The 17,670-nt window shown below is 46.0% G+C and overlaps 1 protein-coding gene across 10 annotated transcripts in view; it reads left to right on the plus strand.

The window, feature by feature from the left end:
- arhgap23a (Rho GTPase activating protein 23a) overlaps positions 1-17,670 on the plus strand; it is a 64,482-nt gene that overhangs the window by 33,998 nt on the left and 12,814 nt on the right. For 8 of the 10 annotated variants that reach the window (XM_046414257.1, XM_046414255.1, XM_046414253.1 and 5 more), the window contains exons 2-7: positions 6,942-7,145; positions 9,614-9,638; positions 10,045-10,137; positions 10,960-11,038; positions 11,898-11,952; positions 13,396-15,016. In XM_046414257.1, coding sequence (XP_046270213.1) covers positions 6,996-7,145; positions 9,614-9,638; positions 10,045-10,137; positions 10,960-11,038; positions 11,898-11,952; positions 13,396-15,016 — 2,023 coding nt within the window. In that variant the 5' untranslated portion in view covers positions 6,942-6,995. Of the gene's footprint in view, positions 1-2,171; positions 2,392-6,941; positions 7,146-9,613; positions 9,639-10,044; positions 10,138-10,959; positions 11,039-11,897; positions 11,953-12,517; positions 12,749-13,395; positions 15,017-17,670 lie in introns of those variants that run through there. The other 2 variants (XM_046414252.1, XM_046414258.1) reach the window with 2 other exon arrangements.

The raw sequence follows: 17,670 nt of genomic DNA on the forward strand, positions 1-17,670 counted from the left end.
ATCGGCTGCTGTTAAATGATTGGTTGATTCATTCTTATTGATTCCAGATGTTTATAGCTGGATGCTTTAAAAATAATCTGATGAGGACAAAGTAGGTTATGTTTTGTTACTTTTCAGATTCGTGGATTAATTGCTTAGCCTGTCAGAGCTCAGTGAATAAGAGCAAATGGCCAGTGCAAGCTCAGATTTTTTTTTCATTTAAAAAAGCTAAAAATGCTCAAATTGGAGAAGCTGGGACCTGCGACCTTCAGTCGACCGTTAAACGTGTTGATGAGTTAAGTTTCTGCTAGTTTCAACTAATCGATCGGTCGTCTGAGACCACATAAGCAGCTCCTTCTGTGTTTTACATACAGGATGATGATGCAGATGCATGGTTTGCTGCCTGTGGGGAATTCTGTGGCTCTCCAGAAGTAAGAATACACACAGTGATATCAGCAGAATCCTGTCCAGAAACCGCTGTGCAGGATTGTTTCAGTCACGCATGTCAGCAGTGCGTCTGTGTTAGCTGTCACTGTTTGAAGTCGGTTAACCACTCAGCTGCTGACAGATTTCAGTGTCTCCAGGCAGGTAGTCGTGTTGCCTTCAGGCTCCTTCTGCTTGGCTTTCAGTTTTTTTAGAGAAGCAGTGTAACATCAGTTTGTGTCTGCAGATTAAGATGCACATTTAGACTATTAAAGTGTGTACAAAAAATGAATGTTGTTTGTTTAAACATTCTCACCAGCCAATACTCATCTTTTGAGGTCTTCTTGAGGTCTTCAAACCCACATGTGGCTTTTTTTTTATCAGATTATTTGATGTTTTGGCAGGTTCTCTTTGTGATTGGAGAGATTTCAGTCAGTGATGTAATGGTGCAAACAGTGACAAAGTGATGAGTAATCATCACTAGGCAAACAGCCACCATCACAAAAAGAAGCCGGTTTTATATTTCAAAAATATAAAATTCCAACATTGAATTATTTCCCTCTTAATCTAGCTAATCGAGCTTGGTTTGCTTTATCTTTAACACACTTGTTCTTCCACCTCTTTATTTTTATCCTCTGCGCCACAGTAGATGTCTTTTCATCCTGTACGTGTGGCATATTGACCCTTTCCTTCCTTGACGAGGTTTTTAATTATTGGCTAAAGACAGATGAAAGGGGCTGCTAAGTGCCACTTCTAGCGACGTGTTGTGGAAGCTGTGCGATCGAGCCTCCTCCCACCCCCTGCAATGCCCTCAGAATTCAGGGCATCACCTCCCCACATGGTCTCATTTCAGCGAGGGCATTTATGTGGAATATTACATCCCCCATTTCCCTGCCTTTTTCCAGGTTGTTACCACTCTCCCCCCTTCTCACCCCCCAACTCGTTGACACAGTTAAGAAATGGCTCGATGAGGAATGTGAGCGTTTGGGGTGGGGGGCGGCTGTGCAGACACAGCTGAGACAAACACAAACTGTGCTCAGTTGTTCTTAAGGGCAAAATTTCACTGGTAATGAGGAGGAGACACAGTTAGACTTCAATACTCTCTCATACGGCCATGTGTCATGCAGTTTCTTAATCTCTACAATCAGAAAAATACCCTCACAGTTTGTAAAGATGATTCATCCTCAAGTCAAACTGATAAGAGTTTGCATTACGTAGAAAGCCATACCAGCACAAAGAGGATGAGGGGATGTGAGTAAGGTTTTGGAAGTCGTGATTTTGGCATAAACCTGATGGAAAGCTCCCTATTGTTAACTGCGTGTAAATCATAATTAAATGAGCTCCTTCTGCGGGACTTCCCCCCTCTTTTGGAGTCCTCAGGGTGAAAAGTCCCAGGCCACATTTGAACCCACGTCATAAAAGCATGTGCCTCTGCCCACTGAGCTACCAACTCATCCTGTAAAAGTTATTCTAAAGCTGCAGCTCCTCCTCCTCCTCCTCCTCCTGCTCCTGGGCTCTCAATTTAAAGTGAAACCATCACATGTATGAGAAAACTCTGCAGCCAAGTACCACCTTCAGTGAGCCAGGTGTCAGTTAGACAAAAGAAAAATACAATATGTTTTACTCTTCAAGTTGAAAACCCAGTTTAACCGACATTGCATCATCACCCGTTGGCCTAGTTAAACTGCCGATGGGGTTGAACTGGTTTTTGTGCACACATACTGTATTCATACTGACACACACACGCTCACACACAGACATGGCTCATAAAACACCTTGTGATGTAAATTACACTGTGACGTTCAGGATTTGAATCTGCGTGTGCTGCTCTTTATTTTGAATCCCCGGTCGTCGGGCAGGTTCGGTTCTGTGGCTGGCACTCGTTGGGAGCACTGCGGGATATTCACACGCTCATCATGCATGTCCCTCGCGAGACGTAGGATGCATTTAGACCTGCAGAGGTGGTGGAGCGCGCCCTCCGTGTGGCCGGTGAGTGCAGCCGTGATCGGGGGCCGGTTTGACTTTTCGTTGTCCCGCTCCGGGTCCCTCTTGGCAGGCCGGCTCAGGGTGGCGAGCGCAGACAGCCGTCAGGATTAAAGGCTCGTCAGCATTTGTAACGTCCGCAAAGCTCCACTTTTCAAACAGGTTGCAGCTCTCAGCTGTTTAAAAGAGCATTATTGTTCTGCCCTGTTGGGGTTTTAGCAGGAGCCCGGCTCCCCCGACAGACACTGCATTCCTACGTGCTGCTTTACCTCTGGATGAAGAGGAGTGTGTGTGTGTGTGTGTGTGTGTGTGTCTGTGTGTGTGTATGTGTGTGTTACCAACACGTACGCTGCTGCTGAATGACAGTATCATCATGTCCTAGAAAAGCCTCTTACAGACAGAAAATCCATTTCTACCAGATTTCATGAAAGATTATCACTTATTTTTGACATGTTTTTTTTAACAAAGCTGATGGAGTTTTAAAACTTTGACATCTCAGGTTGAAAATGTTTCAGCTTTCTAACAAGACAGAAATGTTGTAATCCTGTCAACAGGACATCCTCTGCTGTCTGTGGAGAAATTACGTTCTGTCTATTCAGGTCATACATCTTAATGATATGCGCTCTAATTGAAATCAGGAGTGGAAATATCCACGGGGAAGGGCCTGCTGGTGTGTGTGTGTGTGTGTGTGTGTGTGTGTGTTGTCACCGCTTTACCCACTAAACACCTCTTCAAAGCTGTCGCGTGGCAGTACAAGCTGCTCTACATATTCAAAAACAATTGTTTTCAGTGTGGCTTTTTTTCTTTTTTTTTCTGTGTGTGTTTTAATGACATCAGTTTCAGGTGGTAATGAGATCCCTCAAGGCTCTGTGCTATTTGAAGTGCACTCAGAGTTCTATTTGTTATTGTAATTTGCTTCAGCAGGCGAGAACATGTCCAGATTTTAGTCAAAAAAGAGTGCTTAAAGGATAAATTCCCGGTAGGGGAGTAGGAAATACCAAATGTCTTCTTTTCTCTGCATTAACAAGAGCGAGGTTTCCCTTGTCTGTGTCCGAAGACTGCATAGGAAGTCAAGTTTAGACTGAAAACCGCAGAAAAAATTTTCCAAGTGCCTCGTTGGTTAAATGTCCAGCTGCCTGGAGAGGCCAGAGCGTGTCAGCAACTTTGGGTCGTTTTGCTTTTGGGTAAAACCGAGGAGGACAAACTTGTCAAGGTGACAAAGGTACGAGAGAGGGTTTATTTATGGGTTCGGGGGGGGGAAAGGCTGACTGACTGTAGACTCGGCAGAATAGCGGCAGAGACTCACATCCCACACAGCCCAGAGCTGAAGAGTGGGAAACAGTGCTGGCTCAGAGACCCAGTCAGACCCTGTGTGTTTTGGGTAATCACAGGGTTTGGTATTCCCAGTGCCGGGAGGGGCCATGCGGTCGAAACCAGCGTGCTGGAGCCTGTCCCTCTGCTGGGGCCCGATACTCCTCCTCCTCTTCGTCCTCCTCGTCCTTCTAGTCTCATTCACTCTCTCTGTGCTCCCTCACATCCTCCGCCAGTTACAGTGTGTGTTTAAACATGTCCAAACCAAACCACTCCCTCTGAGGAATTCACTCCATCTCTTCCTCCTTTCATTTCCTCTTTTTTTTCCTCTCTCGGTCTTTTCTTTATCATTTTCATTTGACACTCTAAACATTCCTCCCTCCTCACGCACTTCTTTATGCTGCTCTCATGCCACATAATGGGCCCGAATGCTGGCCTCTTTGAGAAAATAGCAGGTGTTACTTTACATTGTTTAGACTGCTAGACTAAAGATCAGGCTTTGAGTGTATCTCGATCCGCCAAACACTTTATACATAGTTTGTGATGCTTCGGACTGGAAGAGAGCATTCAAGTTTTCCAAAACATGTATCTGCAAACTCGAAACACATTTCAGAAAGAAATGTCCAGACTTATTTTTGGTGTCCTTCTCCTCGGGTTGATTGCAAAAGTAGAGGGAGAAAATGTGCGGTAACGTCCGCATTTCCATTACACGAAAGCATGCTAGATGACAAGGAGGTGGAGGGGAGGAGGGGTGAGTGAGGGGAAAATGGAAGGAAGGAGAAAGAAGAGGTGGAAAGTGACTCCATGATGGAGAGTGAGATCTCTAACCAGATGCTCCTTTTATTTATAGGAGCATCTGGTTATCCCACCCCGCAACACTACCACACTTCCTGCCTCCAGCCTGCCACTTCCTGTTGCTGTGTGGCCTCATGACCGGCCTGCTGGGTCAAAGTGTGTGTTTGTGTGTGTGTGTGTGTGTGTGTGTAGAAGGGGGACAGGAAATGAGAAGTGGGGTGTGCGTTTTGGGGGCGTTGCAGATTGCAGTCTAGACGTGTTCACCTCCAGCCCACTGACATTAAAACACAGTTTCTCTCTTTAAGTAGTCAACAGAATTTGAAGACATACGCAAGCTTACCTGTGAGCTCGGAGTTTTAGTTGAAACCGTTTTCAGGAAATGCACGAACCAGCCAGACTTCTGTCCTTTAAGTGCACGTTCACTCCAATTTGCTTCGTTTAATTGTAAATTATTAATTGGATTGCTCTGTTTTGTTTTGGCTGTCATTCAAAGTGACACCAAACCGCACCTGAAGCCTGCGAACATGTCGTCTGTCGGTTTCAGAGGCCTTACCAGGTTTATCTTCTGATCATCCCAGTATTTAACGGGCTGGTCAAATACAGAAACTCGCGTTGACTCATGCTAAACTTTGCCCTTGTGAGCTGTTGGCAGCTTAAACCAAAACAGAAGGTTTAGTGTTGTAGTGGAAATGAGTGCGCCGTGATTTAAGAACCTGTTAGAGCAGCAACAATTAGTCTAACCAATTAGTCAGCTGAAAAAAAATTTAGTTCCCTTCTTTATGTTTAGGACTGTTTTTTGTCTTTGATTTGAAGGCAACACTTTGGAAAATGCGATCAGCACTTTTCAGTTTTTTTGACATATCGTAGACTAAATGATGAACCAATTAATACAGAAAAGACTTGCAGATTAATTGATAATTAAAATAGTCGCTGCTCTGTGTGCTGTGTGACTTGTGTTCGCAGCTGCCGGTTTGTTTCGTTGTTTTGTTTGTTGGTTAATTAAAGAAATGAGCTAAAGCTGTTATAGCACACAGAAATTACTTAGAAATCTCCACGAAACTGTGGTTCTGGTCGTTATGCAAGAATTGAGTGCCAGTTTGTACTAGAAAGAAACAATACTAGTTCTTATTTTTACTATTCATTAATTGGCAAATTGTTGTTGCTTTTTTTTTTACTACTCACTCAATCAACTAATCTGTAAGAAAACAGTGAAAATAGCTGAAATATTCAAGTCACTTGTTTTGTCCCACCGGCAGTCCGAGACCCAAAGATGCACAGTTTACTGTAGAAGCTGGAACCAATGACTTTTTTGGCATTTTTGCTTAAAGGGTAGCTTAAACAATGAATGGCTTAGGATTATAATACTAATCAATAAATTTACAAAAGGTTTTAGCTCAAAGAACATACTTGGGAAAAGGGGAATAAAATTTAACAGTATAAAATGTTCCAGCTGTCCTTTCCCTGTTGTGCGTTGTGGGGCAGTTGTGTCCGTCAGTAACCCATTTAAAGGATACGTGAATTTAATAAGCATGCTGATCTCTTATGCATATGGTGAATCCACTGAACATGTAGTGCATGTTGAAGTGTTAGGGCGACACAGTGATTGATTGCCAGGGTTTGGATGACATGTTCATGATTACAGTGTGGAGCTGTCTCCTAAATTTATGATCTGTTCCTTTATGTTCAGTGAGTCCCATTTGCAGTGTAAGATAACTAAACCACAACAGACTCGACCTCCTCCTCCTCCTCCTCCTCCTCCTCCTCGTTCCCGCCTGTTTGGTCAGGTGATTGTGTCTGACTGACAGATGTGGGTCGTCGGCGCAGCACGGAGGTGATAGTTCTCGTGTGTGTCTGTCAGCTGAGCTGGCTGGCCTTATTTACTCAGCCTCAGAAATGAGATATTTAGAGAGCAGGTGGAAACCTGCCTTTATTCTCCATTTGGAGTCCAGGTTCCCCCTGGACCTTCTCTGTCTGTGATAAGACCAAAGTCAGTGTGGTCAGGACTGGGCGAAACCCCACTTTCCCTCCTCAGTCCTGTCTAGACGTTGCCCTTCCTGATAGTGGTCCCCTCCGTGTATGTTTATGGACTATTGTTCTGACTCTGAGCTGCATTCAGGACTTCGTGAGGAAGCTGCTGATGTAATACCGAGCAGTCGAGGGTTCATTTCACCGCTCTGTCCATCTTGCAGTCTATAGAGTCACTTTGTGCATCTCCAGGGATTCATAAAGTGTGTCGCATCTGGAAAATTTAAATAGTTCTCCAGTCTTGGTTCCAATTATGGGAAAGTAGATTCTCATCAGGATTTGTGGAAAAATGGATATTAGGTTAACAATTTCTGCATAGTTTATAGCTAAAAACATACATGTGTACACCGCTGGACTAATCTAATCAAAGTGCATACATAAACCATCCTGAATCTCACCCAGTCTCTCTCTGTCTGTCTCCACAGGCTAAGGGGCGGAGGGATGGTATCCCCTCAGCCGGTGACAACCCTCGGCCGCCGATGGCGACCCGGTCGGGAAGGGAGGGGGTCGGCGTGGGCTGGAAAGGTCCCCGGACGCTGGTTCTCCATAAGAACTCCCAGGGTTTTGGCTTCACGCTACGCCACTTCATCGTTTACCCTCCAGAGTCCGCCCTGCACACCAGCTTCAAGGTGAGACCTACAGGTGTATACATGATGCTGAAAGTTGTTGGACTATGTTAGATACATACATTCTTTTAATTCAGTGTTAAGTGTAATTTTGTCAACTTCCGTCTTAGATATATAAAAAGGTTTTTTCGAAAGCCTAACTTGCTGTAGTTCAGGATAGAGCCAATTTGAGCTCGGACATAAAGCCAATCACTCTGGTGTCAAGGGTCAGTGAGGTTGAGCTGAGCGAAATGAACTCGCAGACAAAAGGAGAAAACAAGCCAAGCTCATCGGAGACAACGCGCTGGACAAACTAAGCCTGTTAAAAGGTTATTAAAGGAGGGACCGACGAGAGTGGAGGCAAAATAAAGACACAAGCTTCTTAGTGATGAGAATAATTTTAAAGGATAGAAAAGAGCACTTCCATACCCTGGCAGCCAGACTGGTTTGAAAGCTCCTAATTGTTTTTCACTTCACAGGCCTTGTTTTTAGTCCTTGGTGAATTCAGGATTGTTCTGGTGTTTTTGAGCGAGTGGTTATTTAGCTCTTTGAGGTGTGGGGGCAAACGGCTCCAGATGTGAAATTGAGGGATGTGGAGGCTGGGGTGGGGTGAGCCAGCCGAAACAAGGCCGCTATTATGATTGTACCACCCCACCATCCAGCAGCTGCACATAGGAACACACATTGAATGAGATCTGTTGTCTTAGCATGGTACCACTCTCTGGCAGTCAGGCTGTACCAGGCCGGCCCCGGACAATAGGCCCACTGCTGGCCTTTGGCCCCAGTTCTGTCCTCGTCTCCTCTGCCTCGAGTGTCACATGTCGTTTTGGGACAATCGGACCCACAGAGCCGCCCGTTCTTGACTGAAGAGCCTTCGTGATAGTCTCCCAAATTACCCTCATAGTGTCAGTAATTATCAGAGGCCTACCGGGTGCATGACCCACTTGGCCACTCACACATTACCAACATGGTGCCTGCAGGTCCTGAAGGTCTTCAAGAGTCTTCAGTTAAAGATCCAAACCCGTCTCCTATGTGATCCCAGCAGAATTCCTGTCTCTGCCTCGAAAAGGTTCCTCTTTTGACATTTCCTGCTCACCTCACATTTGAAAAAAAAAAGTCACATTTTCTGTGCACCTTCTCATTGCTGCGTGAACTTGCAACCTTGTGCCACTATTCTCGATAGCTTGACCTCGATGAACTGTGGCTAAATCTCAGTTTAAACCTCACTGTGTGAATAAATGTGCCTGTAAATAACAAGATAAAGGAGAAGTGAAAGAATAATGCATATAAACTGGAAATGCACAGGGGATGAGACCAGTGCACCAGATTAAGGTTTCGTTACTTGGGCTGGGTTTATTGCTGTATGTGCAGTATATGGTCACATGGTTATTGTAATTCCAGGTGTCTATGAGGAGGAAAATATCAGGATGGGTAGTTTTCCACATCTCAGTAATCCCACTCTGCACAGTATTTGACCCTGATGCAGAGTCTTGTGCCCCCCTCTCACTGTCTCCTTCCTCACTCCCAGACTGGTGCTAGTTTTTGAGTGTCCCCAGCTTGGAGCTCTACTCTGGGGTCGGCAGCTCTCCTTTCTCTGCCTCTAAACCCCCCACCATTGTCTGCAGAGCCAGGAATGAGCCCACTCAGCGTAGCATAAAGCCAGGCAGCAGTCAGCCCATCGTGCCCCTAACCCCAAACTGTCCACTCAGCTTAGTGTGTGTGTGTGTGTGTGTGTGAGTGAGTGAGTGAGTGGGATTGTGAGATAGAGAGAGACACCATATGTGTGTGTGGACATGGTCAGACCACCTGCAGTGATCAGATCTCACCACTGCAGGCAGCTCTGTGTGTGTTTACTTCACATGACGTCACGAGTACCTGCCAGACTGTCTAACCTGAAAGTCAGTGTCTGCGCTGGAGCTGCACTCCAAAATGAAAAGCTCATAAAACCAAACAGGTCTGTCTCAGGAGGGTAGACTCCACATGCCGGGGAGGTCGCCGGCATAAACACTCACTGCAGGTTACAATGACAGAAGCATGTCTACTTGAGACGATGCTGTAAAGTAGAAACCCTCAGGTCCGTGTGTGAGGAGTCGTGTCCTACAAGATGTTAAACCCTGAATCTTCTTTAGATAAAATTCCTTCCTATGAAGGCATCAATTTTGTGAAATGAGATTATCAGTCCTGAAACTTTCTCAGGCGGTGCAGCCACCTGTCTTTACATGCCAGAAAACATGTTATGTCATTAGGAAAAAATTAAAAGCTTTTGTTTTGGAGCTTGGTGTCCATCTTACATGCTTTTGTTAATTCTCTGAATTTCTTCACTGCTCATCGTCAGATCTCCCCTGCCTGTCAACTGAAGATTCACGTCCTTACAATTGCATTTCAGTTCCCCTAATTAATATGATTTTTTAAATTTTATAAGTTTCTTAAATTTGTGTTCCACACCAGTTGTTTTCTGTAAAAGTAATTCTGTTCGTTTCTGTTCTTTGCAGGATGAGGAGAACGGTAACGGAAAGGGTAAGCATCCATCTCTCTGCTTGTCTTTCTCGTCATCTCATTAAGACTTCGCACAGGGGGATAACCGATGATGTAATGAGCAGGGACCTCCTGGATCCCTCCCATCACCTCTGCGCTGCAGCCTATCTGCGCCCCCTACAGGACATTATGTTGCACTGCATCTTAAGTAGACACTCACTTGAGAACAATAACAGACAGTAAATGTTGAGTATTAATGTATTTCGCAGGTCAGCAAATTCATGAACACAAGAAATTCTGTGCAAGAAATCAAAAACCTTTTACCTTTAAACACCAGGAGCAGCGTAAAGCTTTATTTGTTTTGTTTTGTCAGTATTGTGGTTTTATAATTCAGCACGTGCAAGCTCTGATTCTTTGCGTTTCTTCTTCTTTGTCTTTTGTCGCCCAGGGTATCAGAAAGGTCGAATGGAGCCGATGGACACCATATTTGTGAAGAATGTGAGGGAAAATGGTCCGGCCCACCAGGCGGGTTTGTGCACAGGTAAAGGGGTGAACATCTGGTGCGGGAGCATGAACATCCTGATTTGAATTGGAAATCTGTTGGGAAGAGCTCCGGTCATGTGATGCTGCAGACATGAGCAGATGCACAGTGATATGGAAGATTGAGAGGATGAAAAGCTCCTTCTCTTTAGCACAAATACTCGATCATATAAGAAGTTGTTTTTTAACATCTTCAGGTGATGCAGCACAAATACCAGTGTGGCAGCTCAAATTCTCATGTGCATTTGAATGTGACAGGGCTACTTAAGTTTTCCTGTCGTGTCTTGCTGTCTTAGCAGGGCAGCAGTCCACTCCCAGCAGCTCAGACAGACCAAACCAGAACTCCATTTATGCATTTATCGCAAGCTGTCACATCCAGAAAGTCACACGCCAGCGTGAACATGTGCACGAAGCACATACATTATGAGCACCGCGTGTTTCAGCTCGCACGATCTGTGATGCCTTCGAGTCGTGTTGGAGCTGGTGAACCCTGATTTTTTTATTATAATAGTTGAAATATTTAGCTCAGGCTGAGCTGCTTCATATTTCACACCTTGCTGTCCGCTCGTGCCCTAATACAGATAATAAGCATAATGTTTTGCCTTCATTTTTTCAGTTTTGTTGAAATTAGACATGTGTTTCTATTGGAACATAAATGAAGAGAATATTGAAAGGGGAATTTGTAGAAAAAGTTTTTACACTGTTGAATTTAAGGGTTTTGATGGCTGCCTTGGAAAAGTGTCCCTAATGTACCATCACATGAGGTCTGTGAAGGAAGGCGGATCATGCAGACCTGCACATAATATGATAATATGTCTTGCAGGGGATCGGTTGGTGAAAGTGAATGGAGAGAGTGTTTTAGGAAAGACGTACTCGCAGGTGATTGCCCTCATTCAGAACAGGTAAGACCTTCAGCCTGTCAGCGCTTTGGGCTTTCTGTGTGTTGATTTACTGAGCCATCTGTTTGCTTTTCCTTTGCAAACTCGCCATAGAGATGACACACATGCTGTCACTATTGTTAGTTTTCCTTAAAAAAAAAAGAAAAAAGTAGCCTGAAGCAGTGTACTCAACACACTCGCATGCTCTATGTGGCTCCAAAAATGGTTGTAAAAGTGACACAATGGATCTGTAAGGTTTTATCTAGAAAAGAAACTGTTGTTTTCCACCCAAATGTTTGGGTTAAATACTGAAATCTCATTTTATTATACATACACACAAATGCTGACCTTCTGTTAGACCCCAAAATCCACCGGGAGCTCGGAGGTCAGGGTCAGCTACAGCACAGCTGGCTGGTGTTAGGGATGAGCGATCGGACTTTTTCTCTCACAGCAGAAACTGAGGTGTCTCAGCTGTCAGTTTAAGCTCCCAATCCTGTCCTGTGCTCCCTTTTCTCCAAATTTAAAGTCAGTACGCCTCAAAGCGTGGAACTCCATCGGTCTAGTGATTTGTGTGGCACTAAACACGTGCAGTAAATGTAAGTAATAGAAGAAGCACTTAGTATTATAATTAATCTTGACAATGAAAGTGTATTCGATGCTGATGCATCTGGCCGATATCCGATCCACTTGGTGGAGTCAGTAAAGCCTGATGCATATCGGGTGGATCGAATGCTTTGCTGGTATGGGAAGCTGTTAGTGGTTGTGCTTTTGATTCACACTTTCTGTCAAGCACCATGTCATGAACTCTTTTCGTGGAACTGAGCATTTTTCTGTTTTTCACCCCTGTCCTCTCATTCTCCCTGTCCTCCTACATGTCTTGCAGTGAGAGTGTGTTGGAGCTGTCCATTATGCCCAAAGATGAAGATGTGCTTCAGTTGGTAAGTTCAAAACATGTGGCTAACCCCCTACACTTTTTTTTCCCCAACTGAAACTGAATATTCATGCCGCACTTATGACGGAGGTCAACACAGATTCATCCTGTCACCTTCGAAGAATGTGAAGATTTCTTTAGCATGACTCAGAGTCTCTCGGCTCCCTCTTTAGATTACAACACGCGCTCGGTAAAAGCTTCTGTTATCCGGACTGCGGAAGCTCACGTTTAGTAAACAGCTCCGTGCTCTTTCACACACCCATGTACTGTACAACACATTTTTGTCCCTCCACAGGTTGCTCCATGCTCACCCACATGATCAGACATGCATCATCCCTCGCCCCTCCCATTAACCTGAGTAGCAACATATCAAAACACAAAACCAGATCACGAGATTTAAGTGATCCTCCTCATCCAGAACCATCAGTGTAAGAAGCCAAAAGTGGGTTCTCCACCAAAATGTGCTGCCATGTTTTGACATTGTAACCCCACTCCTCTGTCCCCACACTCCTCCCCTCGCTGCTACGCCTGTATCTGCTGCATTCCTGACATGACATCACCAGTGCTGCGCCTCCTTCTACACTCCCACAGGGTGGAGTAAGGCAGAGCATGAGAGGGAGGACAGAGGGAGTTTGGAAGGACCCGAGAGAGGAAACAACAGGGAGTTTCAGCAGATAGAAAGCTCGTGAAAAAAATCATCAAAAAGAGGAAAAGGGTTGAATGTTTCTGGGTGAAGGAGGGTGTAAAATCTGAGGACTGGCGGGTTTTAGCAGCAGGGGTGTTTTGTCAGGAGTGTCGGTGAGGTGAGGATAAGTCTTTTGCCTTTCTCCTCTGTGTATGTTTGTGGTGACTACAAGCTTGACATGCAGGCTGAGGAAAGGTTCTGGATTCTGTTGGACGGTCAAGGGTAAACCCTGAAAAACTTGTCTAACTGCCTGACTTTATCGAGAGACTTGATAAAAGATTGTTAGCAAGTTGTGTTTTTGTTCTTCTGGTGTCATGAAGAACAAAAACAAAAAGAGTCAAAGTAATGTTTTTAATGTGTCTACAAAGTAGTTAATTATTATAAAGCATTTATTTTCAGTGGATGCTCAGGCAGCAGGGCTGTAAGTGTATATATATATATATATTTGGTGGGGACGTATGTATTTGCAGCTGTGAGTGTTGTGGCTTTTGTTCAAGGCAGTTCATGCATATTTGCTAGCTAGCGTGTGTTTGTATGGAGAGCCGAGGCCTCGGGGACAAACCGTGGCGAAGAGGTTGAGCTGTTCCACTTCAAGGCTTGTTGTGTAACCTACAGCAGCATGAAGTTGTCTTACGGAGTTGTAGTTATGGTCTGTGTTGTTGTCAGACTTGTTTACACTAAAAGCGCATTTTGATTTAAGGTTTTTCTTTTTTTTCATGTCATGTCTTATCTCACTTTCTCTCTCCCTCTCACTCCCACTCCCAGGCGTACTCCCAGGATGCCTACCTGACAGGCAACGAACCCTACTCAGGGGGAGCTGAGAACCTCCCACCACCGCCTCCCCTCTGTTACCCCCGCTCCAAGACCACACCCCCTGCTGGAGCCCCTCCGTCTACCCCTATGGGCCAGAACCAGCTGGATAACTGGAGTCGCTGGCCAGGCTCTTCCAGCCCGTCTTCACCCCTGGACAACCGCTCTGCTGTGGGCAGCCCCGCCAGCTGGCAGGAAGGGCGGGCAGGAGAGCCGGGCGGTGTGGGTCATAGCAGCCCGGCCCACCGCACAGAGGAGATCCAGTACGGTATGACTAGCCAGCAGCCTCAGGGGCAGATCAGAGGGCGCTCCTATTCTTCATCTTCCTCATCAGGAGGCCTTTTGTCCAGCCCGCTGCAAGTCCACTACCCAAACCACCATGCTGCCAGCTCCTCACAAGCTCAGCCACGCAAGTCCAGTTCAGCCTGGACCAGCCCCCCTCTGCCACAGTTCAGCCAAGGCCGCAATGAACTCTGCCAGCAGGCCCTCTCTGACTGGTACTATAACCAGATGCCTGAACGCTCAGGACGCAGCATGCAGACCCGCCACCGCAGCTACTCTCAGGACCGGCTCAGTGAAACGAGGAGGCAGCGGCAGCGGACAGGTGCCTGGCCGCACAGCGCCTCCCAGGACACTCTGCTGTTACTGCAGCAGTCGGGACCGGGGCCCCATGGAGAGCCTTACTGGTCCTATGGAGACTGGGAAGGGGGCCCAGGTAGGGGCCAGCCAGCCTCTAACTATACCCGAACACGCTCTGAAAACCTGCTGGCCCAGTACGATCGCCATGGCCGCTCGTTAGAAATGCTGGACCGAGCAGCAGCTGGACTGGTCTCGCCTCGGTTTGAGAGGCCTTCATGGCACCAGCAGGCCCCCCAACCGCCTCCCAGGACTGATGCCTACCCCAGACAGGGGAGCCATTACGGGGCTGCACAAGCTCCTCCAATGTCCCGGCCGTCACATTCTAAACACCACCCCCAGACTCAGACCCAGGTCCACTCCCAGCCTCAGCCCCAGCAGGCTGCCCCCCAGAGCAGACGGCTTCCCCCTGGGCAGAGCATGGACGACCAGCCAGTGGGCTACCGCAGCTACAGCCCCTCTTTTTACCGCAAGACGGGCCGCATCATGCAGCAGGCCCATTCTTTCAGGGACCCTTCGTATTCTGGCCCCCACTTGAACTGGAACCCAACCCCTAAAAGCCCCCCAGAGGGCACAACAGCACCCGTCACTGCCTCTACCGCATCCCCCCTTGCCTCCGCCACTCCCGAATCCCAGGACAGAGCGTACAGGCCAACAAACCATGAGAGGGAGCGAGGGGCAGTGGAGGGGCAGGCAGAGCTGACCCAGGAAGTGGTGCTGAGACAGAAACCTCCCACCGGGCGGAGGAACGCCTACGGTATGCGTCATCCCCACTATGTGCTGCCCATGGATGGGCTAGAACCCTCTCTGTTTTCTCCCGATCCCCAAGATTCAGCTCCTGCCCCTGGTTCCACAGGAGATGTAGCCACACGCAAACCAAACGGCAACCTCGCCCCCCTCCCCATAGAGGATGACTCCCTGGCCTCCATCCCTTTCATAGGTAAGCAAGGAGTGTTTGAGCTTCATCCCAAACCTCCAGCTGACCTTGAGGTTTCATCGCTTTCATTCTAAAATGTAATCCGTATTGAGTGTTTATTGAATGTTAGTGAAAGCTTAACTGAGGGGAAATGCAAAGCTATAATTCAGACAAAATTATGAGTTTTGGGGGAGTGTGTGTTTCCTTAATTTCCTTCTTGTCTGTCTGTTCAGGCTCCGGGCTCTTGTCGGGTGCAGTTTCCATTCTCTCATTGAGATTCTGCTGGTGTGTGTGTGTGTGTGTCTGTGTCTGTCTGTCTGTGAATGTTTGTGTTGGGTAATGCTGGCACTTCCCACAGCCTTACCAACAGTATTAGTAGTTGATCGAATCATATCTGAGTTCACTAATCCTGACTCTGGTCTCTGAGGTCACCTCTTCATACAGAGGAAATGAGGCGGAGGCTTCCTGAATGAGTGTGTGTGTGTGTGTTTTGTTTGTGTGTGAGCAGCACTGCGCTACCGTCGTGACTCTGTAGTTGACAGTATATATGTATATATTCCTTAAATTTTTCTCTGGCTCATTTATCGATCCAATGTTTTTACTTATCCAGTACTTTGATTATTGACCAAATACCTGCAGCCTCAGCTTGTGTTTGATGCCAATCAGTCAGTGTTAGCATGCTAACATGCTAAATTAAGGCCATGCTAAATGTTGGCATTACCACCTTACCGCCTGTGCTGATGTACAGCCTCGGAGAGCTGCTGTCATGGCTCTAGACTCTTGTCTAATTGTAGAGTAAATTTGGCGCAGTGATCATTTGGAGTGGCTTCTGTGCGTGCAGGAGGTGCAGTTCTGTGTCTGTGTGATGTTGTTTGCATGAATATGTACTGTACAGTTATGGCCTACATATGTTGGTGTCAGTGGGAGGCGACTGTGGTCATGTCGCAGCTTGTTCCCCGATCTGAAAAGACTCAAAGAGAAGGGCATCCAGACCTCATATCGCTTGACATATACGGCAGCCATCAAGTCAAACCAGATCAGGTCAGATGAGCCGTGCCTCCGTCATCCCGTGACAGCCTGAAGAAAACAGCCACCGCTTTACCCAAATGCCGAATAGATTCAACTCAGCTGACTTGGAAGCTTTGACCCAGCGTGGAATGGCCGCCGATATTTGAGCCAAGCCACGCTCGGCCAGAGAAAGTCATTTAACGGGAGAAAATCCAGTGGATCAGCAAAACCATGAGGCATCTCTCTGCCTCAAGCTCTCAGTCTGTCAGAGCACATTCTTGCCTCATACTTCCAGAAACCAGGCAGTCAGAGCTGCAGGCCAGGACACGTTTAATGGCCATAAACTGAAACTAGGCTAGTTTCTCCCCGCAGACAAGAACTAGCTTTTCTCTTCACCGTCTCTTCTCTCCCTCTCTTGATCTCTCTGGCAGAGATGCTGATATGATCTGGACCTGTTTGGGAACATGCGATTTAATTGGCTGTTATTGTTCTTGACTGCTAAGCGTGAATGTCTATGAGGTAGAGAGCACAAAGGCAGGCTGTATGTGATGTTTTCGTGACATCTTGTAGAAGATTTCCAAACTTTGATCAAGTGTTTAGTATTTTTCCTACTTTTGTGTGAATAAAACAGTAAGAGGCACATCAACAGATGCATCATTTTACTCTGCACCCATTTGGAGTCTTTCAGCATGAATCAATGCTGTGAATTACCAGGAGGTTTTTGTGGCGGTCCCTTTGGGGAACAGTAGGGGCCCATACACTCAGCTCCTGCCCACCCTCAATGCTGCTATTGTGCTGGTCTGGAAGATGAAGGGGTCTGTGTGTGTCTGCATGGGGGGGGGTTCAGTCCATGACTATCTTTACAGACCAGGACTCTCGTCCCCTCTCTTTTGTCTTACAGGCACCAGCTTCCTTTTTGTGTCTGTTTTTTCTCTCCTCTTTTTCTAGGTTCCTGGTTTTCTTCTCTCTATGTAACTCGGTCGAGGCATTTAACCTCGTTTTTTAAAGAACAAAATGCAGCCAATAGTCAGCAGCAACTACTCTGATAATTGATTTATCATTTTTTTAAGCAAAAATGGTACAAATTAACTGCTCCCAGTTGTTCAGTTATGAGGATTTGCAGGCTTTTTTTTGTTTTACATGCTAAATTGAATAAACTGAAGTCATCACCTTGGGATTACAGGAAATTGTGATTTGTATTTTCGCCATTTTCTGACGGTGCTGTCATTACAAGAAAAAATAACCAGCAGGATAATCGTTAAAGAAACTAACTTATTGTCTTATTTTCTTCACCTTCTTCTGGTTTCACCCAAAAGTTCTCGTACTGCAGCACAAAATTTAACATTTGGGAAGTTTGGTTTATTTTGTGAAACAGAAATACAACTTGTTTTTGCAAACAAACATTAGGTTTAGGTGGTGATATCCTTCATCTCTGAATACTATAGATAATATATAAAGTAAGTATAGGCAGACTTGCTTGGTAAAAGTGCATTTTCATGCAATCCATTGAGTGCTGATGGGAAGAAACCTTAAATTGGCATGAAATCCTTAGTTTCATCTATCTGAAATCTCGGTGATGCATCACACAGAAACGACTTGTGCTAAGATATTTCAGATTTCCTTTAGACTCTTTTAAGCTCCGTCTTTGTCTCTTTCCTCTCTCTACGTTC

This window comes from Scatophagus argus, chromosome 16 (genome assembly GCF_020382885.2).
Source record: "Scatophagus argus isolate fScaArg1 chromosome 16, fScaArg1.pri, whole genome shotgun sequence".
In the NCBI taxonomy this organism is placed as follows: Eukaryota; Metazoa; Chordata; class Actinopteri; family Scatophagidae; genus Scatophagus; species Scatophagus argus.